We start from the raw sequence: 22,408 nt of genomic DNA, 5'->3' as shown, positions 1-22,408 counted from the left end.
CTATCACACAGCTGCAAATTTAACATGATAAAAAGTGCCTCATATATTGGGAATGACATGGTCCATTGGATTATAAACCAAAATACCATCCTAGAGCTAACCCACTGATGACAACTTAATCATGCTGTATTTACAAACTCAAAATAAAAATATCGATTATATACTTTAATTTTAGTAAATTTAATACATTAGTGTTTACAAAATAAATGTTGTATTCTAATGAAACCATGATGAATGAAATGAGCTATTTTCCCCTCCCCCTACTGTAAACCAGACCAGTAAACTCTGAATATATTTAAGAGCTTCATGTGGTCCAGCAGAGATTTTGGGCATGCTAGATGTTGACAAAACAAACAAAACAAAACAAACCAGAAGGAAGTTTCCTGAATCTTTAAAAACTTGTTGCTTGTTAAATTCTATTACTAAACTTGTACAATTCAAGCCTTTACAAGCTTCCAAACTGTAATACTGTACACGAAACTACCCAGATACAAACCAGTGCCACGACTAACATAACGAACTGAAGAAACATACTTACTACCCATTCTATTATCTCTCAACATAAAGGAGCAAATATAACAACACATTCAACCTCTTATTTCTAGCAATGAAGTTGCAAATTCCACTCAAAGTAAGTTTCTTCAGTAGTGAGACAGTACAATGCAATTCAAGAAACATTTAAAAAACCCAAACGTTTTAATAGTATAAAAAGTTGTTTACTGGTGTTTCTACTATAAAGCTTTGTTCCACAAATCAAAAGTGATAAAATAATTAAACATGTTTACAGTGATCAGAGACTGCAGTGTAGACATTCCAGCTCACATTTTGTTGACAATTTCAGTACAACATACATTATGATTGAATAATCATTACATATCTAGGACACAGCAAAACTGCAGATGAAGTGCACACCTCACTGTGGAAGTTTATCCATTACTTGGAGACTTACTTCCCCGCCTCAGAGAGCACTGTGGGTAAAAATTATATTCAAAACTAAGGTGTATAGCTATTTTGACTGCAGAGATGCAACTATACAATAGGAGTTACACTGACATTATGGATGTCTACACACACACATACACACCCCCCCCACATTAAATACCAAAATCCCTAAGTTATAAGCTAATTCCTTGTCTTTAGACAAAATGGCATCTGCAAAAATGAAAAACATACAAAAAAAGAGTCAAATAAATAACGAATACAGATGTTAACTAACATATACAGAGGAACATATTGGCATACTGTATGCAGTATATGGTATACTCATAGAATCACGTGGGTGGGGAAGCACCTCATAATGGGTCATTTACCAGTAACGTATCCCCTTCCCCCTATTCTCTGTTATTTTATTGTTCCTGGATATTGAATATAACCTTTTGAATACTGATGCATGAATCCTGCATTTTCCATCTTTGCCACACTTGTGATGCATTTTGTCTTTAACATCCACAGAGAACTTCAAAATATTCTAAGTGTCTGAAGCACAACTTTTGCCATCCTGTCCATAATGTCTAGTGTTCTGAGTTCCCTCCCATATGAGAGCATAGGAGCCCTGGCTTAGCTACACAGTGTCTGAAATGATTGTTGTGTCTAATGAAATTGGAGCCAATAAGTAGGATGCTCCCATATTCTGGCTAATATTTTCCTATTCACCATTCCCATGTAGTGGATAGGTATATACTGTAAATGTATTACACATAGGCTGCTGAAACCATTAAAATAACATTAATAAGTGTCAAATGTGTCTGCTATAATACAGGATCAGCTTTATCAAATGCTATATCCACATAACATTTTAAACCATGAAATATTTTATGTATTTGCTATTTTTTCCTACAAATACCATTGCAAACTTGCTGTTAGTTGTGTCACTCTAGGTTTTCTTACACTTTCTCCAAGGATTTTTAACTCAAATGTATAACAATCATATCTATGCTAGATACATGTAAAGTAGACATTGAAATTTCAAGTAAAATGAACTGTAGCCACATCTACTGGACTCCATACGCGTCCCAACATCTAGATTTACTTTGATAAGTTATACAAACACATAATACATTCTTAAATAAAGGAGGCTCACAATATTAATTTGTGAACCTTTCCACATTATAAAACCACTTTAAAGGAATGTGTATCCACCTGTATTACTGTTTTGGATTGCAAAGTCTCTTGTTTTTCAGTCTCCACAGACTGCTGTACCAGTTCTTAGGCTTTGGCTATGAAATCTCTTATTTGAATGAGGCAACACTGGTTATTAAGGCTTGTTTGTTCTCTTCTAAAGATTTATTCTTTATTCTGATGCCATTTTCCAGAGTAGGATGACTATCTTGTATCTTCAGGTTCTGTTTTTATGACCTTCCTTTCTATGTTGTTAAAAGCTGAGTGAGGAAAGTCTTTTAAAATACCAAGGCCTTCTGCAAAAAAAAAAAAAAAAAAGGGGGGGGGGGAGGGGGAGAAGAAGAGGAGCTGTTAAGAAATATTGTGTCGAAATAAATGTCTTCTGTTTTTGCCCACTGAACTACATGGGTGCTGATGACATATCAACATTCACAGAAGACAAGATTCTGCCCCACCCTCCTCCCAAGGCATACGAGCCCTGAACTATGTCAAAACCATCACAATTCCACAATCACTTCTCTGTAACCCCCCATTCAACAGGAAGCAGAGCTCAGCAGTACTGCTCTCTGCATGAGCATGTGGAATATTCCTGGATGTGGGAAGACCATGGACTAGAAGGTTCTCCAACCACACAGACCCTTGTTACAGGCAGCAGGTTGCAATAGGGAGGGGTTAAGATAGGCATGGATAGGATAGACAAAGCATTCTGCCAAGTGCTCAGACAGCACAATAGTCTCAAGAGGAACCACTACCATACACCCACCCTTGAGACATCTCGTTATTATTCCTAAACCTTGAGGAAGAAGAGTCTCAAGACTGCTCTTAATATTATGCCAATGCACCAGTTTTATATGTAAAATGCTTTGCCAAAAAACACAGGCATCCAATTCAGACTTCATAGTGGAAGAAATATTCTTAACAGCATTCGAGATTTTCTCTGTATGCCTGCGTTAAACCACAGGAGAAACAGTGACCATAAGTCACTGCATAGAAAGGCTAGCAGAAGCACTTAAAAGCCAAGTCTACAGAGTCAAAACAACAGAAACTCTGCTGTGGCTGAACCAGGTTCTAAAATGGTTTGGTCCAACCCAGATAGATGGGGCTAAATCTTTATAAACAGAGTTGAAGGCACCTTTTCAAAAAGTCTGTTTGTAATATCATTTGGTCCCACTCACACAGACTGAGCCAGATCATGTTACAACCATGTTCCGCCACAAGAGAGCTCAACAGCAGTCGTTCTGCTTGGCTGTTTTGTCTGTGTAGATGGGTCCCAAGACTCCTGCCTTATGTGTGAATAGTTATTGCATCTCCTGCCCAAAGCATAACTGAAAACATGACAATACTTAAATCTCTCATCAAATGTTCAGTATGTTTCTAGATTAACAAGTCATTCAGAGGTTTCAGTTGCAGCTTGGTTTCAAGGTATCAATCTGCAGACGGTGTCTAGGAACTAAATTCTTCTTTGAAAGGGATAAGTAGGTGTGTGGCTCCCCACAAACTTTCTGAAAGCCACCTGTCAAAGGACGTTACGGGGCAGCTTGTGGTGCTTTACAATGGATAACACTTACCTGAGGGCAGAGACTTTGCCTCACCACTGGAGTAAAGTCGGATCAGGTCACTGCACAGAGGCTTTCCTACGTCCTGCTCTCCATCTAGCGAAATGTGTTGCAACTGTCTATTTTGCAGATTTGACATTCGGAGATTCAGGGGCCTCTCACCTGAAAGAGGTCAATACTGAAATATTCAGTATTGAGTATGAATCAAAGCAATGCTAGAAATCAAAATTAAGGCTAAAAAAAGGACACCACTATTTGATCACTGAAAAACATTCTAGATTTCAACCATGCAGGAGAGATTTCTAGTACGTAAAATGCTGATTTGCAGATGACCTTTCTTCCTCTCCAGGCTGCTAGTGCTGCTACAGATTGGTATGGCTGAGCATCAATCCCTCATTTTGCCCCAAAACACGTCAAGATCCAACTTCCCCTTCCATGCTGAGCTTTGTTAGTCACAGAATTTAAGGCCACAAGGTACCACCAACTCATCTAATCTGACCTCCTGCATACCACAGGCCAACACCACACTAAAGCTAACAATCAAAGTTAGACCAAAGTATTACAGCCCACAGGTGGCTTGACTATCATGTGCCACAGCAGAAAATAGGAGAGACCAAAGTGCCCCAATGCCCAAGGCTCCTGCAGCAGCCGGGAAACAATTGAGACATACCCAGATGGCAAGTGACCCTCACCCACATGCTACAGAGGAACTGAAAACCCCCCAAGAAGGCCACTGCTAATCTGAGGGGGGAAATTACTTCCCAACCCCACATATGGCACTTGGTCACACCCTTAGCATGTGAGCAAGAAACAGCCAGTCAAGAACCTGAGGGAAACCACATGAGGGTTCAACAAGCCTGCTACGTTGTGACTCTGTTTAAATCTTCACAGCTGTACTCTCTTTACATGGCATTCTTCTGAAAATTATTTGTCCAAAACTCACAAAAAAGCTGCGTAATTTGTAATGTCACTTAAGAAATAGTTCCTTCACTTCCCCTTCTACTCTGTCTCTTTTTTTTAATCCTTACCTCCTTAAATATTATGTTCTTGTTCTAAAAAGAAAAAGACCTTTTTATATATTATATTTTGTTACATTACTAATATTTAATTTCATTTCACAGTAAAAACATCATTTAAAGCAAAACAAACCCTCTCACGTTCTAAACGTAACACAGACACAAGAATCCAATCTAATCCTCCTTCCAACAAAAAGCCTCTGGACACGCTATGGAGATTACCATGGAATCCTTTTAGAACACTAAAGACTGTCAGGTGTAATTAAAATGTTCTTAATTCTTGGGGATTGATGTAACCAGCTCCCCATCTTTCGGTCAACTATTGTGTACAGAGATAGTTAGCTGGAAGTGATACCCACCAAGTCACCAGCTTTACCTTCTAGGTTAGTAAGCAAAAGAGTAAAAGTCTTCTTCCTGGGAAAGGGGCTTCTGTATCTCTGCCAGAGACCCAGAGGATCCCTTCCCTCTCCCATACACTACGTCTCTGAAACCATCATAGCTCAAGCAGAGTACTAGGATTCCTTGTGAATGCTATGCCCCTCCTTAAAAATCAGCTGGAGTAGTCACTGTGAGATGCCCCTGCAGCACCCCCTGGATGAGGTGCAAGAGACAGGGAACAAGACTGCAGTACAGCTCTCTTGCATGGCAGTACACTGAACCACGGTTTCTTGCCTATTTGTAAAGTTTTAAATAGAGGTAATCCAAGGGCCAAATTCTGGCCCCGGTTACAAAAGTCTACATACAGAACATCTCCACTGAAGTCAATGGGGTTTCCCCAGAATTACTGAGCAGAATCTGGCTCTCTCTCTGGTTGTATCATTTAAACCAGTGGTTCTCAAACTTTCCAGACTACTGTACCCCTTCCAGGAGCCTAATTTGTCTTGTGTACCCCCAAGTTTCACTTCACTTAAAAACTATTTGCCTATAAAATGAGACCTAAAAATACAAAGAAGTGTCGCAGCACACTATTACTGAAAAATTGCTTACTCTCTCATTTTTACCATATAATTATAAAATAAACTGATTGGAATATACATTCTGTACCTACATTTTTGTGTGATACTTGAGCCTGTTTTTCACTTGTGAGCCTTGTCTGAAGCTGGAGTCTCGGGGGTGGCAGGGCTGAAGCTGAAACCCAAGCCCTGCTGCCGAAGCATGTAACTTAGCTTTGCAGGGCCCCCTATGGCATAGGGCCTCAGGCAACTGCCCTGCTTGCCACCCCCTCAGACCAGCCCTGCACTTGTGATCCCTCAAAACCTATCCCATGACCCTCCTGGGAGTCGCAACCCCCAGGTTGAGAAACACTGATCTAGATGAGTTGATTACCCCCTGCAAGACCCCTGCGTACCCCCATACACCTGTAGTTGAGAAACACTGATTGTGACTGTAAGCTCTTCCAGGCAGGGATCTTGTCTTTACTTACCTGCTTAGCATCCTCCACACTGCTGAAGCTATATGAATAACATCAGTACTAACAATATTTGCGTAACACCAGACAAATTGGATGGCAGCAATATCATGCCTGGAAGCTACTATACCTTGTCCATCCACATTATCTAACGTCACGCCATTGGGGCTGTGCTCTTCTGAGCTTTGTCTGTAGTACCCTGTGGAAAGGCGTCTCTCTGAGTGTTGCAGTCTCTCTAACCCTGCTTGGTTACAAAGAAACTCCATCTGTTTGGCCATCACCTTTTCAGACTGCAAATAAAGCAAGAATATATATATATATATATATATATATATATATATATATATATATATATATATATATGGATGTTGCTCTACAGGAAAAAAATAATACCAGCAGGTAATCAAGCAAGCAGTCTAGATATAGTTATTTGTTGGCTCATATGTACTCGTGTGCTTTACAGCTACCTCAAAACTATCAAGCAAACAAAATATTTTTGCAGCCACTAAAGCCATGGAAGACAGTGTCATTCAAAGTGCATAAAAAGAATGTGTTCTGTTTTAGCCAGTCAACATGATACTTCTTAGTTCTTACCTGAGGAGAACAAACTTTCTGCACTTTAGGACTGCAGTCTATACTTACAGAAATTCCCAAATGCAAGATCTGTCTCTTACTTATCAAATTTAGCCCTATTGGAATAAATGGCTCTACAAAATATTCCAAGAGCAATGGCAACATCTGCTAAAAACTTATGCCAAGATTTTACCAGACATCTTGGAGTCTTTATTTTAGGAAACAACAGTACACAAGTTTAAAAATCTGCCATTGTGAAAGTGTAGGATGACAGTATGTTTGTGGGGGATAAAGGTGTGAAATGTCTGTCTAGAAGATGAAGAAGACCTATACACCTCTAGAGAGTGAAATTAAACAATGTGGAGCAAAGTGGGAGGGAATGGTGTATAAATGTTTGTCATCAACTTTAGTGCCAAGAGAATTTTAACTTTCAAAATGATCATGTTCCCAAGGCTATGACTAAACATCGTATGAAAATAAAAATAAAAAAAAAATAAAAAATCACCAGTTAAAAAAATGTCCATTTCAAAGAGCCACACAGAAGCATACAAATAGAAAGGGAAGCAAAAATATGTAGAATTAGCATCCACGGATGCTAGCAAACTGTGAAGTTCATTGATTTCTCTTTGTAGGTATTTTATAAGTGTCACCATTACTACTTGTCTCTATTAAAAAAGAAAGAGCTGATTCTTGCAAGGGGCTGAGCGTCTCTTGGGAGATGTGAAGTGACCTCAACTCCCACTGACATCTGTGTGCTCAGAAGATAACACGACAAATTAGCTGACAGTGTAAAAGAGAAGACCACATCCTAGGTTCTCCAGTAAACTGATGACATTTAGAGCAGGGAAGGAACCTGTTCTGTGTTTCTCCTATAGAACATGATGATCTCTAAAGTGGTGTGAGTAAATATAGAACCTTGACTTTAGGTCTCGGCACATAGGTAAAGGGAGAAACAATTTTTTAACACTTTACTTTCAAGTGTATTTTAATCGATGGTCTACCTGGGGGTTCTGTTAATATTTTACAAACAGAAACATTACTTTTAAAAGGGTTTCACTTCTACGCGGCACGTACTGTAATGTCAGTATCGCATTCGTTCCCAACAGTAGATGGTGCATTCCTTCTCTTGTCTCAAGCCTAGAAGGTGAGATCCTTACTTCCTTGCAATGAATGAAGATAAAACTATAGAGTGTCATAACACCTCAAGAGTTAAACCCATATTAGCAGTGATATTATCTCAGCTAGCCCAGGTGATCTTTGAGAAATGAAGGTAATGATTTTAGTCATCAAAATATTATACAAAAATCAGCCTAGAAAGCAACTGTTACTATTCTGGACAGCATCTCAGTAGAAACCTGATAGTTTCATGTGGTTTGTTTACCTGGGAATTAAGAGCTGCCAAATCTTCACTTTTGCCTTTCGCCAAGGCAAGTGGTACTTTCTCGTGTTGATAAAGTGTTTGGACTGTGTCCTGGAAATCAGGAAAACCATCCTGTTGAGCAAAAACAAACAGGGCATATGATTTTGTTTTGCTTTTAAAGAAAAAGCAATGTATCATATGACTTAAGAGAGAATATTCTTTAACTCCGGTGAAAAACCTGAACTGGGATTTAAGACCCTGAAACAAGTTAACCAAACTATGCTTCAGCAGTGCAAGATACTGCAGCAAATACGATCTGGCTCATACCACTTGCAGATCAGAGGCTTGTGCCACACCTAACACATCCAGGTATAAATCCAGAGTAACTCCATTGAAGTCAATGGAGTTACTCTGGAGCTAAGACAGTATAACAGAGCAGAATTAGGCCCAGTATTTTGTGGTTTTCTTTTGGATTTAGCAGCTTGGGTTTTTTGGATTTTTTAAAGAAATCAATGTTATAAATGCAGACTATTGCTCTAACTTTGACCATTTGCATCTGTAGCATCCATGAGGCTTGCCGTACATGCAGACTAAGACCTTGAGACTGATCTTAGATACACAGTAGTAGAATTTAGTAACTTAGAAAACTGGGCAAACCACCACAAAATTCAACATGCTGCAAAGACACACAAACTATACTGATCTCACTGTAAAATGGTAGTGGCTTATCTTTACAAGTTCTCTGCATGGCAAGTTGCCCACTGAAAAGCAAAGTAGCATGGACTTTGTATGCGGCAGGGAACAGTTCTGCTCTGCCAGGTGCATGGATGCTAAGCCCCCAAAATTATTTATCCATCTCTAACTTTTATGACTTGCAAATCTCCCAAGTCTCTTCTGCATGGGAAAATTGCAAGTTGCCTTACAGTCACTTGCTGTATGTAGCAAGGTTCAAGATTAAATATTCATGCAGTTAGGTGCTTTACAAGCAAAACTCATGTAAAGCAATGGAGATGCATTATTATTCACAAGCAAGTGCAGCAGGGAAGAGAGCTAAATCAAGGGAGGAGGCTGGAGAAAGAAGTAGGAACTAAAAACAATGAAATTCATAACTAGGAGATCATAGGCCTCTTGTCCCAAAGTAACATTTTGAGGAGGATTACAGGCAGTGCCTATGGCAGGGGTCGGCAGCCGACGGCATGCGAGCCCATTTTTAATGGCATGCTGCTGCCTGCCGGGGCAGCAGCAGTGTGCCATTAAAAATCCTATCCTGCCCTGCCCACTCTTCTCTGCCCCCCACCCCCTCCCGCAGGGGCAGGGGGCAGAAGCTTGGTCCTGCCGACTCCCCTGCCTCTTCCCGCAGTGTGCTGGGTTCCTGCCTCTCCTCCTCCTCTTCGTCCCTCCCTGCCTGCCGATCAGCTGATGGCCCTTGCGAGGGGGTGGGGGAGGAGCGGGGTCAGCATGCTCGCTGCTCCTGGTGGAGGCAGAGAAGAAGCGGGGGCAGGGCCTTGGAGAAGGGTGGGCGGGCGGGCGTGTGTGTGTGTGTGAGAGAGAAACAGGGCATACCTCCTCCAGTCCTCTGCCGTGAGCACCCCACGACCCCAGCCCACACCCCCAGCCCTCTGCCCTGAGCCCCCTTCATACACATCCAGCCCTCTGCCTTGAGCCCTGCAGCCCCGCACACCTCCCAGGCCCCTGCCCTGTACCCCCCTAACACACACCCAGCCCTCTGCTTGACTCCTTCACCCCCCCCGCACAACCCCAGCCCTGACTCTCGCACCCCCACACATACCCAGGCCCCCCACACCCGATGCCCTGACACCTGCACCCCCCTCACAGGCCTCCAGCCCTCTGCCCTGACTCCTGTACCCCCCCACATACCCAGCCCCCTACATCCCATGCACCCCCCACATCCTGACTCTTGCACCCCCCACATCCCCACCCCCACCCTGAGCACCAAACGGAAGCTCCTGTACCCTCCTACCAAATGGGAGCTGCCTAGGTAAGCTCTCCACACCCAAACCTCCTGCTCCAACCCTGAGCCCCCTCCCTCATTCTAGCTCCTGGCCAGACCCTACACCCCAACCCCAAGCCTGCTTCTTCACCCCCAGCCCTGTGCTCAGTGCACTCCCACCCTCAGCTCAGTGCAGAGAGAGAGGAAGAGAATGGGCCAGAACCAGGGAGAAGGTAGATACCCACTGTATGTGGGCAGGGCCAGAACCCCAGACCGGCAGCGGGCTGAGCAGGTCCAGCAGCCGGGATCCCAGCTGGCAGGAGCCAGCGGATGGAACCTCTGAGCAGCAGCGGGCTGAGCTGCTCAGCCCACTGCCGGTCTGAGGTCCTGGCTGCCAGCCCCGCACAGCCCGCTGCCGGTCTGCGGTTCTGGCTGCCGGCCCCACTCAGCCCACTGCTGGCCTAGGTGAACGGAACCCCAGACCAGCAGTGGGCTGAGTGGGCCGGTGGCCTAAGAGCTACATTTTAATTTAATTTTAAATGAAGCTTCTTAAACATTTTGAAGACCTTGTTTATTTTACAGTACAACAATCGTTTAGTTATATATTATATGGACTTTTATAGAGAGAAAGACTTTCTAAAAAACATTAAAATGTATTAGTGGCACGTGAAACCTTAAATTAAAGTGAATAAATGAAGACTCAGCACGCCACTTCTGAAAGGTTGCCAACCCCTGGCCTATAGCATGCTAGGTACTCTCACACAGGAAAATAGTGCCTGCCCAAAGAGTTTATAATCTAAGAAAGGGAAAGGTAGCATTCCCAGAAGAAAAAACTGCAGAATGATACACTGCCTCTGACTAATAAAGGAAAGGGAAAAAAGACAGAAATACCTAGTGAACAATGAGGCCTATGCAGTCAGTGGCCTACGCAACAGGGATCAGACACAAGTGTAAAAAGAAAAGGAGTACTTGTGGCACCTTAGAGACTAACCAATTTATTTGAGCATAAGTTTTCGTGAGCTACAGCTCACTGCATCCGATGAAGTGAGCTGTAGCTCACGAAAGCTTATGCTCAAATAAATTGGTTAGTCTCTAAGGTGCCACTTTTCTTTTTGCAAATACAGACTAACACGGCTGCTACTCTGAGACACATCTGTGTCACTTTAAATGCCATCAGGAGGTCTGCTTCCCCCTCACAGTGCAACTCCATTCACTTCAGTGAGGTTACTCTCGCTCCTTGAGAGGAGAATCAGGCCCAGCGTGTTTTATGCAGCTCTACCCCACCCCAATTTCCCCAATGGAAAAATACAATCCAATAAGTATTTACCACTTTAGAACAGTGTAAATTCTCCATAAAACCTCACCTGGAAACAGAAAGATGCTGGAAGTCCACTAGAAAACACTAGCTACTTTTACACTTAGACCTCAGTTTATTGTGGGGTAGGAGTTTTGTTTTGTTTTTTAAGAAGAGGCCTCAACTCTGCCTGTGAATGCCTTACATTCATATGTACATGTAGCTGAAATTTTGAATATGGACGTACAACAGCACCAATGATGTAATTTAGTGCCATAAAATGTGCTTACACATATTTACACCAGCATTTGTATGCCAGTGTAAAATTGAAGTCTGTTTTTCAAAAGCAGTCCCACTGAGTATGAATGGTTTCTGCTGCTGCTTTGTGTTATCCTCACATACATTTCTTCAATAGGCAATTGGATTCTGGATCACCATTCCTGAGATGTGTCCCTACCGCACTGTTCTTTTGTTCACAAAGACTTATGATATAGGAATGGATGACTAAGAAAGAGGTAGCAGAAGGTTAGGCAATTCAGCATGACATCCGTCCATGGCCTACTCCTAGCTAAGCATGCCTCTCCCCATTCCTCCTCCCTACTGCATACTAGGAGTCTGCAACACACAGCGCATGTGTTTCTTCCATGCTGCTGCATTGTTTTTAAAGTGGTTTCTTATAGCAGATATTCTCAGTCTCACATGTGTACTTTCTTTCCCCGCCAATAACACTTTTCTTACATGAACAGCAGATTTTAATGCTTCTGTTCTTTTGATCGGGAGAGAAAGAGAAATCCCACACCTCTGATCTTGGTTCTCTTTTCAACCTGCCTGGCAATGGTGTAGGTGGGCATCTGCCTTCCCTCTCTTCTCTCCAGAGCCGGCACTGACTGCAGATGTTTCCTCTGAGCTTCCTCTTTAGTCTCTCATTCCCCTCTGGGTCTCTTACTCTCACTGAGCTTTTTGAACTTGGCTGTCTCAGGCTCTCCCACTCCCTGGCCTCTGTTTTAACATTGCCACTCACTTGAAGATTCCTTTGTTATTACCAGCACAGGAAAGAGCAAGAACTTTATAATTCTCCTCTACTTTCCCCTCCTGGCCGTCAATACTATATGTGGAAAGCGAACCTCTTCACACACAATTTAAAAAGGCAGAAATGAGGAGAATGAGTAGCCATTCTCTCTATGCCATTTGCGCAATATACCTGTGACTTGTTTTGTTTTCTGAATTGCTGCCACAGCATCTCATTGCTTTGCGCAGCATTACCAGTGACTCATCAGAGATGACAAAATAAGGGTCCCCCCCGCCATACTCGTCACAGAAGGAGATGGCTGCTTCGTGGGAGAACGGAATGCTGTTGGCATCTTTGCTCTTCCCTACTGTGGTTTATCCAGAAGAAATTTAAGAGCCACAGCACTTTCTTTTTATTCACTCCCAACTCCCATCCCAAGTAATTCCAGTCCTTCTCTCACTCCCTCTATTCCTTTAGCCTGCTATTTTCCTAGAATCACTCTCTTTTCTCTACACTCAACTCCCACAGCCTCGCTGCCCACTCTATCAACAAAAAGGGAAGGGCACACGGAGGAACAGAAAGGCTCTTACAGGTAATCTGATGTAATTCGTGGTATTTTGTTTCTTTGTAATGCTTGTGTGAATTTAGTGCTCATGAAGAGGAAGGATTTGCAAGAGTGGCTGGAAGCAAGCAATGTGTAACTTTGCCCACACAGCCCTGCTGGTACACCTACATCAAGCCTAACCTGCAAAATCCCAGATTTTTTTTTTTTTAAAAGGTCACTTTGCCTGTTTCCGAAAGCAGTCATTTACATCCATGCAACGTGAGGTACGAAACAGTTCTAAATCAGCATATTGGCCTTTCACACTGCACTTTGTAGAGGTATGACTACCTAATTGGCAAGGCAATGGCAAATCATGCTCCAATGTTCCAATCCTGCCTCATGCAATAAGTGAAATTACCTTTTAAAAAGAAAAGCCAAGGTCAGGCCTGATGTCTCCACAAGTGAAAAGCCAGAACACTAACCCACTGTGCTTCCTCACTCTCTGTATTCAGAGACAGAAGATGCAGCAGTACACCTTTCAAAAGCATGGATGGACACTATTTCCATCCAGTATGGAGCGAGTGAATTCTGCAACATGTGCTACAATGTTTTCTCATATTCTACCTTTTGTTAGAAAAATACTGCTAACAAAAAAATAAAAAGTCAATAGTGAGATATGTTTCCCCAAGAAAATAACCCTGTAAAGGAAATGTGTAGTGAAACAATATAACTATATATTTTTGAAAAATTAATATAACCTGCAATGTAAATTAGAGCCACAACTCATTAACACAAGTGAAATAACTGTCCTGCCACATAAATGCTATCTACAATAATACAGAACTCCCAAACATACAGACAAACGTGGTGGTAAAGTTGGGCACGTCACCACTTTGTCAGTCATTCTGTATAGTCGGGATTATGTCCTCTTTAATGAAACAATGTTTTGCTTTAGTACATCTGTGCAGCGCACAGCAGTAACAGGAAGATTCAGAAAAACATCATTTTGTAGACTGAGGACATTCAGTTCTTCAAGGAAAAATATCACATAATTGAACTACTAGTCTTTTAAAATAAGTAGAAAGAGTGTGAACTATGGTGCTGAAACAGTGAACAAAAAGCCTGAACGTTCACAACTCCGTAAATACGAGAATACTTTCTCCAGCGGTGTATAAGTCTCCTCTCCAAAACAACAGCTTCCCAAACAACAGGCTAAAGCAGGGGTGAGCAAACTTTTTGGCCCGAGGGCCACATTTGGGTTTGAAAATTGTATGGCGGGCCATGAATGCTCACAAAATTGGGGGTTGGGGTGTGGGCTCTGGGGTGGGGCTGGGGGTAAGGGGTTGAGGGTGCAGGAGGGTGCTTTGGGCTGGGACCGAGGGGTTTGGAGGATGGGAGGAGCATCCAGGCTGGGGCAGGGCACTTGGGTGCAGGAGGGGGTCAGGGGTGCAGGCTCCAGGAGGCGCTTACCTCAAGCAGCTCCCAGAATCAGCGGCATATTCATTCTCCAGCTCCTACGTGGTGGCGCGGCCAGGTGGCTCTGCATGCTGCCCTGTCCACAGGCACCGCCCCTGCAGCTCCCATTGGCCGTGGTTCCCGGCCAATGCGAGCTGTGGGGGCAGCGCTTGGACGGGGGCAGCGTGCGGAGCCCCTTGGCTGCCCCTACATGTAGGAGCTGGAGGGGGGACATGCCACTGCTTCCGGGAACCGTGTGAAACAGGGCAAGCCCCCGATCCCGCTCCCTGGCCAGATGTGGCCCCCGAGCCGTAGTTTGCCCACCCCAGCCTAAAGTCTCAGCTTAAATCTACTGTGTTTTCCCATGTTTCCATGGTTCCCCAGAAAAAAAAAATCCTATAAAAAAAAAATCAATCACCCACCCATGGCTTGTCATTTCAGTTGCTTAACCATTGTTAACTGCTACTGAGCAAAGGAAAAAATTTCCTAATGGTGAGATCTCAGACTGTGGAATAGTCTAGCAAGAGAAGCAGTGGAAGCACCACTGCTTGAGTCATTTAAAACTAGACTGGGCAAAAAACATTGGAGAATATCTATAGGGAACCACGGTACTGTATATTGGCCAAGGGTAGTGATGGTGTAGAGATGGAGTAGATGACTTAATAGGGCTTTTCCTAGCTCTAAATTCTGGGTTTATAATACAAAAAAGCCAAGACAGGTCAAATCTCAACACAAACACACAGAATTACTGGCATGGGAGCTGTGAGTAAACCTTCAGAGCACACATTTACACAATTCAAATTATATATTTGTAAGTGCTGTCCAGTGCTGTAATCCAAGTGTTGCACAACAAAATGACCAGAGTGCAAAATGACTAAATTTAAAAAATGGTTTTATTTATATATCTGGTTTTTCAAACTAAACTTCTCATTTTCAAGGGGAAAAAATGCACCTGGTTGAGTATTTGCCACAGGAGACTGGCCTTTGCACAGATAACAAATGTAAATACTTGCACTACTTTGAAATAGTAGAATTGACATATGACATATCATTCCTCACTGAAGGAATGAAATATGAAAAAAGTGCTATTCCAATGTATTGCAGACCCTTACATTACGGTTACATGATGAAGAACATAGCGTGTAACTTGGAGGTATGTGGTATTATAATGCAGACCCCATACTTAGCACATCGTAATGTACTATATCATTTATTTTAGTAGATGATATAAGGAGAATTGTAGCTGCATCAGATGGATACCCAAGCATGAGTGAAAAGGCTAATCAGTTAAAAAAATCATAAAGGAAGATGAGCCAGTCATATTGGATACTTATGCATATCTATGTAATGAGCTATTTAAAATGGACTGAATTTACTTTCCAGCAGCAGAAACTTAAGATATTAAGTAATACTTAAGGTACTGCATATGCTCTCAGTCTGACCTTGAGAATATTTCCTCTTAACAAGGAATTGCCAAAAGAACTTATGTTTAATTAAAGTTGTGTGTAGATGTGAATTTTTATATTTCATGAGTGTGTGTGATATATATACATGCAGACAGGTGTAAGTACACACACTTTCTATGTGTATGTGCGTATATGTGCTGATAGATACGTTTTCATTTGCAATTAATTCCTCACTTATTGTCAGTTTTGGTCATTTACCTATAGGCACATATGGCCCATAACCTGCCATCAATTCCTATGCAAAACTCTCAATTAAATCAATAGAGAGTTCTACATTTTAGATCTGATCCAAAGCCCAATGAAGGCAATGGAAAGACTCCCACTGACTTCAGTGCAATTGGGCCCCATAGGAAATAAAGCTGATGGGAAGATATTGCCTAGAGCTTGCAGTACATTTTCCAATGGGAAGAGTCCCACTCAAACATGGAAAGCAGAATACTTGGACTGGATGTTCCACAGGCCAGAATTCTGGCCTATGTTTTCATAATCTAAAGAAAACCAGAGTCTGATGCTCTTTCTATACATTTAACTTTTTTTTTAAATTAAAAATAGGATACAAAAAGTATCGGAGTCATCTATTCGGTGTTTATTTTTCCTAACTTAATATTAATACTGTGACAGAGGTGCCTAATTAAAAGTAAAAATTATTTTCTCTAAGTTTACAGAACTATGTCAGAGCCTTATAAGAATTTCCCTGAGCCATAGAAAAACAAAATAAAAACATACAAGACAATCAAGTTCAATGGAAAGAAATCTCCATGAGGAACCTCTGATAGCTTCCCCCACACTGGTGTCTCAGGGGTGGACAGGACTTGCCTCCCAATCTCATGGCCCAAGTCAGAGAGACTGCAGGAAACACTTGAAGATCCCTTGGGATCTGCAGCAAGCCCACTGCACAGTGGTGGCCATACATCTATGTCAGTTCTGCCCCAATAGTGCAATTCCCCAGTCCATGGGGCCGGACGAGTTGCATCCGAGAGTGCTGAAGGAATTGGCGGCTGTGATTGCAGAGCCCTTGGCCATTATCTTTGAAAACTTGTGGCGAACGGGGGAAGTCCCGGATGACTGGAAAAAGGCTAATGTAGTGCCAATCTTTAAAAAAGGGAAGAAGGAGGATCCTGGGAACTACAGGCCAGTCAGCCTCACCTCAGTCCCTGGAAAAATCATGGAGCAGGTCCTCAAAGAATCAATCCTGAAGCACTTACATGAGAGGAAAGTGATCAGGAACAGTCAGCATGGATTCACCAAGGGAAGGTCATGCCTGACTAATCTAATCGCCTTTTATGATGAGATTACTGGTTCTGTGGATGAAGGGAAAGCAGTGGTTGTATTGTTTCTTGACTTTAGCAAAGCTTTTGACACGGTCTCCCACAGTATTCTTGTCAGCAAGTTAAGGAAGTATGGGCTGGATGAATGCACTATAAGGTGGGTAGAAAGCTGGCTAGATTGTCGGGCTCAACGGGTAGTGATCAATGGCTCCATGTCTAGTTGGCAGCCGGTGTCAAGTGGAGTGCCCCAGGGGTCAGTCCTGGGGCCGGTTTTGTTCAATATCTTCATAAATGATCTGGAGGATGGTGTGGATTGCACTCTCAGCAAATTTGCGGATGATACTAAACTGGGAGGAGTGGTAGATACGCTGGAGGGGAGGGATAGGATACAGAAGGACCTAGACAAATTGGAGGATTGGGCCAAAAGAAATCTGATGAGGTTCAATAAGGATAAGTGCAGGGTCCTACACTTAGGATGGAAGAATCCAATGCACCGCTACAGACTAGGGACCGAATGGCTAGGCAGCAGTTCTGCGGAAAAGGACCTAGGGGTGACAGTGGACGAGAAGCTGGATATGAGTCAGCAGTGTGCCCTTGTTGCCAAGAAGGCCAATGGCATTTTGGGCTATATAAGTAGGGGCATAGCGAGCAGATCGAGGGACGTGATCGTTCCCCTCTATTCGACACTGGTGAGGCCTCATCTGGAGTACTGTGTCCAGTTTTGGGCCCCACACTACAAGAAGGATGTGGATAAATTGGAGAGAGTCCAGCGAAGGGCAACAAAAATGATTAGGGGTCTAGAGCACATGACTTATGAGGAGAGGCTGAGGGAGCTGGGATTGTTTAGTCTGCAGAAGAGAAGAATGAGGGGGGATTTGATAGCTGCTTTCAACTACCTGAAAGGGGGTTCCAAAGAGGATGGCTCTAGACTGTTCTCAATGGTAGCAGATGACAGAACGAGGAGTAATGGTCTCAAGTTGCAATGGGGGAGGTTTAGATTGGATATTAGGAAAAACTTTTTCACTAAGAGGGTGGTGAAACACTGGAATGCGTTACCTAGGGAGGTGGTAGAATCTCCTTCCTTAGAGGTTTTTAAGGTCAGGCTTGACAAAGCCCTGGCTGGGATGATTTAACTGGGAATTGGTCCTGCTTCGAGCAGGGGATTGGACTAGATGACCTTCTGGGGTCCCTTCCAACCCTGATATTCTATGATTTTATGATTCTATGATTCCTCCTTTCCCTAATCCACCTAGTATCTTCCCCCTCTCCACACACAGATCCCTGGACAAAAAAGGAAAAATGTTATCACAAACAAAATGGATACTGCTATACAAAATTGTAAGCCATCAGCATATCAGGTGCTCTCTAAATTATTTCTTTTAACAGGTTCTCTAACTTAGGGGCAAATCAATTTTTTGCATGTAAAACTTGGCATGTAGGAGCCACAATATCATACCTCTAGCTTAATTCTCTTCGGTGACAGTTCATCTCTATCTCCACATTTAGATCTAGAAGAAAAACCACACACAGTATTGATAAACAATATAAATATCCTGTCTTTACATAAAAAAATAAGGAGACAAATTTATCTCTGCTATAACTCACTAGATTTAACACCATTAAAATCAAGGGTGAATATGGCCCACTTAGTGTGGGGAAAACATAAATTTAGGGTCCCATCCTGCAACTCTTAACCACCCAACTGATACAGTGGAAATCATTGGGAGTACTCGGCAAGCAAGGATTTGCAGTATTGGACACTTAGACAGGAAAGCAGTTGAAACTCAACTAAGGGCAAGAAAGTTTGGTCAACACGATGAGGTGACGGAGCTGAAAAGTCTACTGTTTGTGCTGATCAGCTGTTAGGTAGAAAGGGCATTATTGGAGAAAAACAAGGGGAATGGAATCAGGGCAAAGCCAGACAAGATCATGCAGTGGGACTAAAAAAGGCCCCCCAATAAAATTAATCTAAATTAGGGTGAAATTCAGTCCTGTGCAGGAGTAGCACAAGGCCCATGCACCACTTAAGTCCTCAATAAAGCAGTACATAGGCCTATTGCTGGTGTTTTGAACAGAGATGATTTTCACCTTAAAGCAGAAAGTTCCAGCATGATCTTTATGACAAAATGCCCTTTGGCCTCTGTTACCCAGGATGGGAGAAGATGCTAGCGCAGCCAGGCATGTGCATTAGACAATATTCTTAAAAAATTCCTGAAAACATATGAAAAATATTAGTCATTTCTATGGACGTGTTTTGTAAAATGCATGTATTCTATAATACACAGATGATAACGTGATATAAAAACATATCCTGTTTTCCACTGCTTGATATAACTATTTTAAAAAGGGACACTGTACATTTAAATTTGGTCCCAAATTATTATTTTTTAAAACAGGTGTTTATAAACCACCCTCAACTACCGTTGTCTTTCATACATGCTCTGGCTATGCTGTTTAAGCCCTGACGATTTATATTAGCCTTGAAATAACATGACTCAAAATTTAAAATACTTGCTTCTTAGAGATGGTATATTGAAGGAAATATACTGTTTTTGAATCTGGAGAACCAAAACGTAGGTGAAAGAATTAAAATAGCTACATGCCAATAAAAGTGATTGTAACAATATGAAAGATTCCATGGGTTACACAGTATTACTGATGATTTCTATTTTCCATATGTATGTGCTCCCTCCGCCTAATGTAAACATTTTGCTAGCTGCAGAGGCGGAAGAATGGAAAGATTTCTCTAATGCTTCACAAGAAATTCTGTTAAACGGATTACTTAATTGAAAATAAAGTTCCCCTGAGTTTATTAAAAGCTTACTTGGTGGTCCTGTAAGTGTACTTGTATGTAACTTCTCGAGAGATCTGCCGAGCCAGCGCAAAGAGTTCATCTCTCCTGGTTAACAATGCATTATCTTTTACACACAGCTGAGCGGCTGCTTCATTAACTGTTAGCTGGAAGTTAAACACAAAAAAATATTCTTGACTTCCTCAAAACATAACCTATTGACCCTTGTAAAAGTATCCAATTGTGTGAAATGATGACAGATTTCAGCACTGAGTCACATTACTTATTTTATATTGAATCCAGAGGATTTCCTCAAATTGTGAATACTCATCCTTTCCCAGATACTTGCCTCAGTTATGAAGAGACATAAATATGGTAGATACATTTAGTATTCTTTAAAGTGTTTATTATAACACTCTCTGATGTAAGCTACCTTTTCCTCACCCCAATGTTAACTAAACCCCAATATGAAACAGCACCTCCTAATGTTCAAAGCATTTGGCTCCCAAAGATTTTTTTTTTTTAAATAAATGCCAGTGCAGAAGAACATGCACAAGGCTTGAAAAATCTACTTGACAGTGGTGCGTAGGAAGATTTCCCTGATGAATGACATGCAAGTCATCAGTTTCTGCAGAACGTAAACTGTCTTATAAAAAAGCATGTTTCTCACCCTTATGCTTGTGAAGATTATATCTGAACACAAATCAAATCTAAACCAATGCAGTAATGTCTTCCTGAGCCTGCTGGGACACCGTCCTGGTGTGTCTGAGGCTGCCCATAGCTTTCAAAAGCAGCAAAACGAAATTAACAAGACTCAAGTCAGTTTCACTACTGCTATGCAATCCTGTAGGGCAGTAGTTCTCAACCTACTTACCATTTTGGGCCACAGACGAGGCCCACAATGTGTTATATGGTCCACATCCAATACTACCTGTCTGACCCTGAGGATGTCACATGGGCCGCAACTGTGTGCTGACTGGGCCACAAGCTGCCCATGGGCCACGGGTTTAGAACCACTGCTGTAGGGAGTGGTGAAACTGTTAAGAACTATAACAGTTTCATGATGTTGCTATTTGAGAAACCTATCAGCAGCACCGAAGACACACACTGAAGTTACTAATGGAGGCAGACAACCCAAAACACAGACACTGGAGAAGTTGTAGATCCTCCCTCCTGTCACAGCAGCCAAGAGGGTGACAAGCACTTTGTATTTATCAGATGCATACCAGCCAAAGGCTGATATGACAGATATATCCTCCAAGAAAGGTCCAGGAACAACGCCTATTAGAAGTCTCACCACCCCTCTGCTTTCCCAGAGCTGGATTTTTAGGGTGATGGGCTTCTCACTGGAGCATTCTCCCTAGGCCTCATAGATATCTATTAATCAGGCTACTGGATACCTGCAGCAAATATGTTTTTCAAATGCAGTCAGCATGTTCCTTATGAATCAAGTTCTGCTGTTCTCCAATTGCCATACATACCCTTGTGGGAGTACGAAGTTCTAAGGGCAACAGACCAATTGCAGTTCACTGCACACGGACATGGCTGGCCACACACACACACACACACACATCAGCACAATACTTAGCAGCTTCCTGCAGCAGCACAGAGGTGGAAGAGTCTGGGAGCAGGACAGTAGGCTTGCAATTACACTGAAGCATTGGCAAAAACTATGAACAACTTGTCCCCCACTCCCCCGCAACAGTGCTTTATACCTTGGTATCTGGGAAACCATCCCCACATCTCTTATGAAGATCCCCTTGTAAGCAGACCTTTTTAAAAAATTTGCCTTAAAGGATGGAACTGGTCATGCAAACTTTTTATTCATCGGACAAGTTTACTGACTTGAGTTGGAAGTTCTTTGGAAATATAACTTAAAAATTATCTTCAATTCAATTAGAGTCTGTGACGTGGCCTGTTTTATGGATTTAAAGAATATTAAGAAGCTGAGATGAAGGGGCATTGCTGAGACTGTCAGGTCTAGCAGATCTCAGAAATAACTACTGTTCATAATGACATTTCTTAAGTATATTTCATGTACTCAATGTGAATTTACACTAAACTACACTATTTACAATATAGACCTGAAGACTCAGGAAAGGCGTTCTGGCCTAGCAGCTACTGCACTACATACATTTAATAGATGAACTACATGTATTGTTTGATCCTACAGTCACTGAAAGACCAAACCGCTTACTGAAGTCAGATGCACTAGAGTGACAGGATTAGACCCATTTTATAATGCAGTTACTATATATTGTTAACACAGACTGTATTAAAATCATGAATAAGACAGTTACCTAGCAGACCAGAAAACTCAAGGGGTGATTTAAAACAAAAACAAAAAACACCCTATATATTCTTTTACAGAAAGAATACAGCAAAACAAATAAATGCAAAGGCAAGAGATTTATGAATACAACACTCATATAAAAGAATTGGTATTCAAGTGTTAACGTCTGTATATTACTTTTCATTTACTATGTTTTAGACATCCTTTGAGGATCATTCTTCACACACAATGCTTGCTACTTCAGCGTCAGTATGATATTCATACTGTACATTTGCATAACAATTTGCATTACTTCGTAACTGGATA

General features: G+C 42.0%; 1 protein-coding gene across 2 annotated transcripts in view; it reads right to left on the bottom strand.

Annotated features, from left to right (window-relative positions):
- Nucleotides 1–339: 339 nt before the first annotated feature.
- Nucleotides 340–22,408, bottom strand: part of NAB1 (NGFI-A binding protein 1) — a 33,235-nt gene continuing 11,166 nt past the window's right edge. The window contains exons 3-8 of one of the 2 annotated variants that reach the window (XM_074967780.1): nt 19,843–19,976; nt 18,475–18,526; nt 8,053–8,163; nt 6,229–6,388; nt 3,687–3,836; nt 343–2,414 (exon numbers count right to left, since the gene is read on the bottom strand). In XM_074967780.1, coding sequence (XP_074823881.1) covers nt 2,323–2,414; nt 3,687–3,836; nt 6,229–6,388; nt 8,053–8,163; nt 18,475–18,526; nt 19,843–19,976 — 699 coding nt within the window. In that variant the 3' untranslated portion in view covers nt 343–2,322. Of the gene's footprint in view, nt 2,415–3,686; nt 3,837–6,228; nt 6,389–8,052; nt 8,164–18,474; nt 18,527–19,842; nt 19,977–22,408 lie in introns of both variants that reach the window. The other variant, XM_074967781.1, reaches the window with a different exon arrangement.

This window comes from Natator depressus, chromosome 11, assembly GCF_965152275.1.
Source record: "Natator depressus isolate rNatDep1 chromosome 11, rNatDep2.hap1, whole genome shotgun sequence".
Lineage (NCBI taxonomy): Eukaryota > Metazoa > Chordata > Testudines > Cheloniidae > Natator > Natator depressus.
This window is presented reverse-complemented; position numbering and strand designations above follow the sequence as displayed.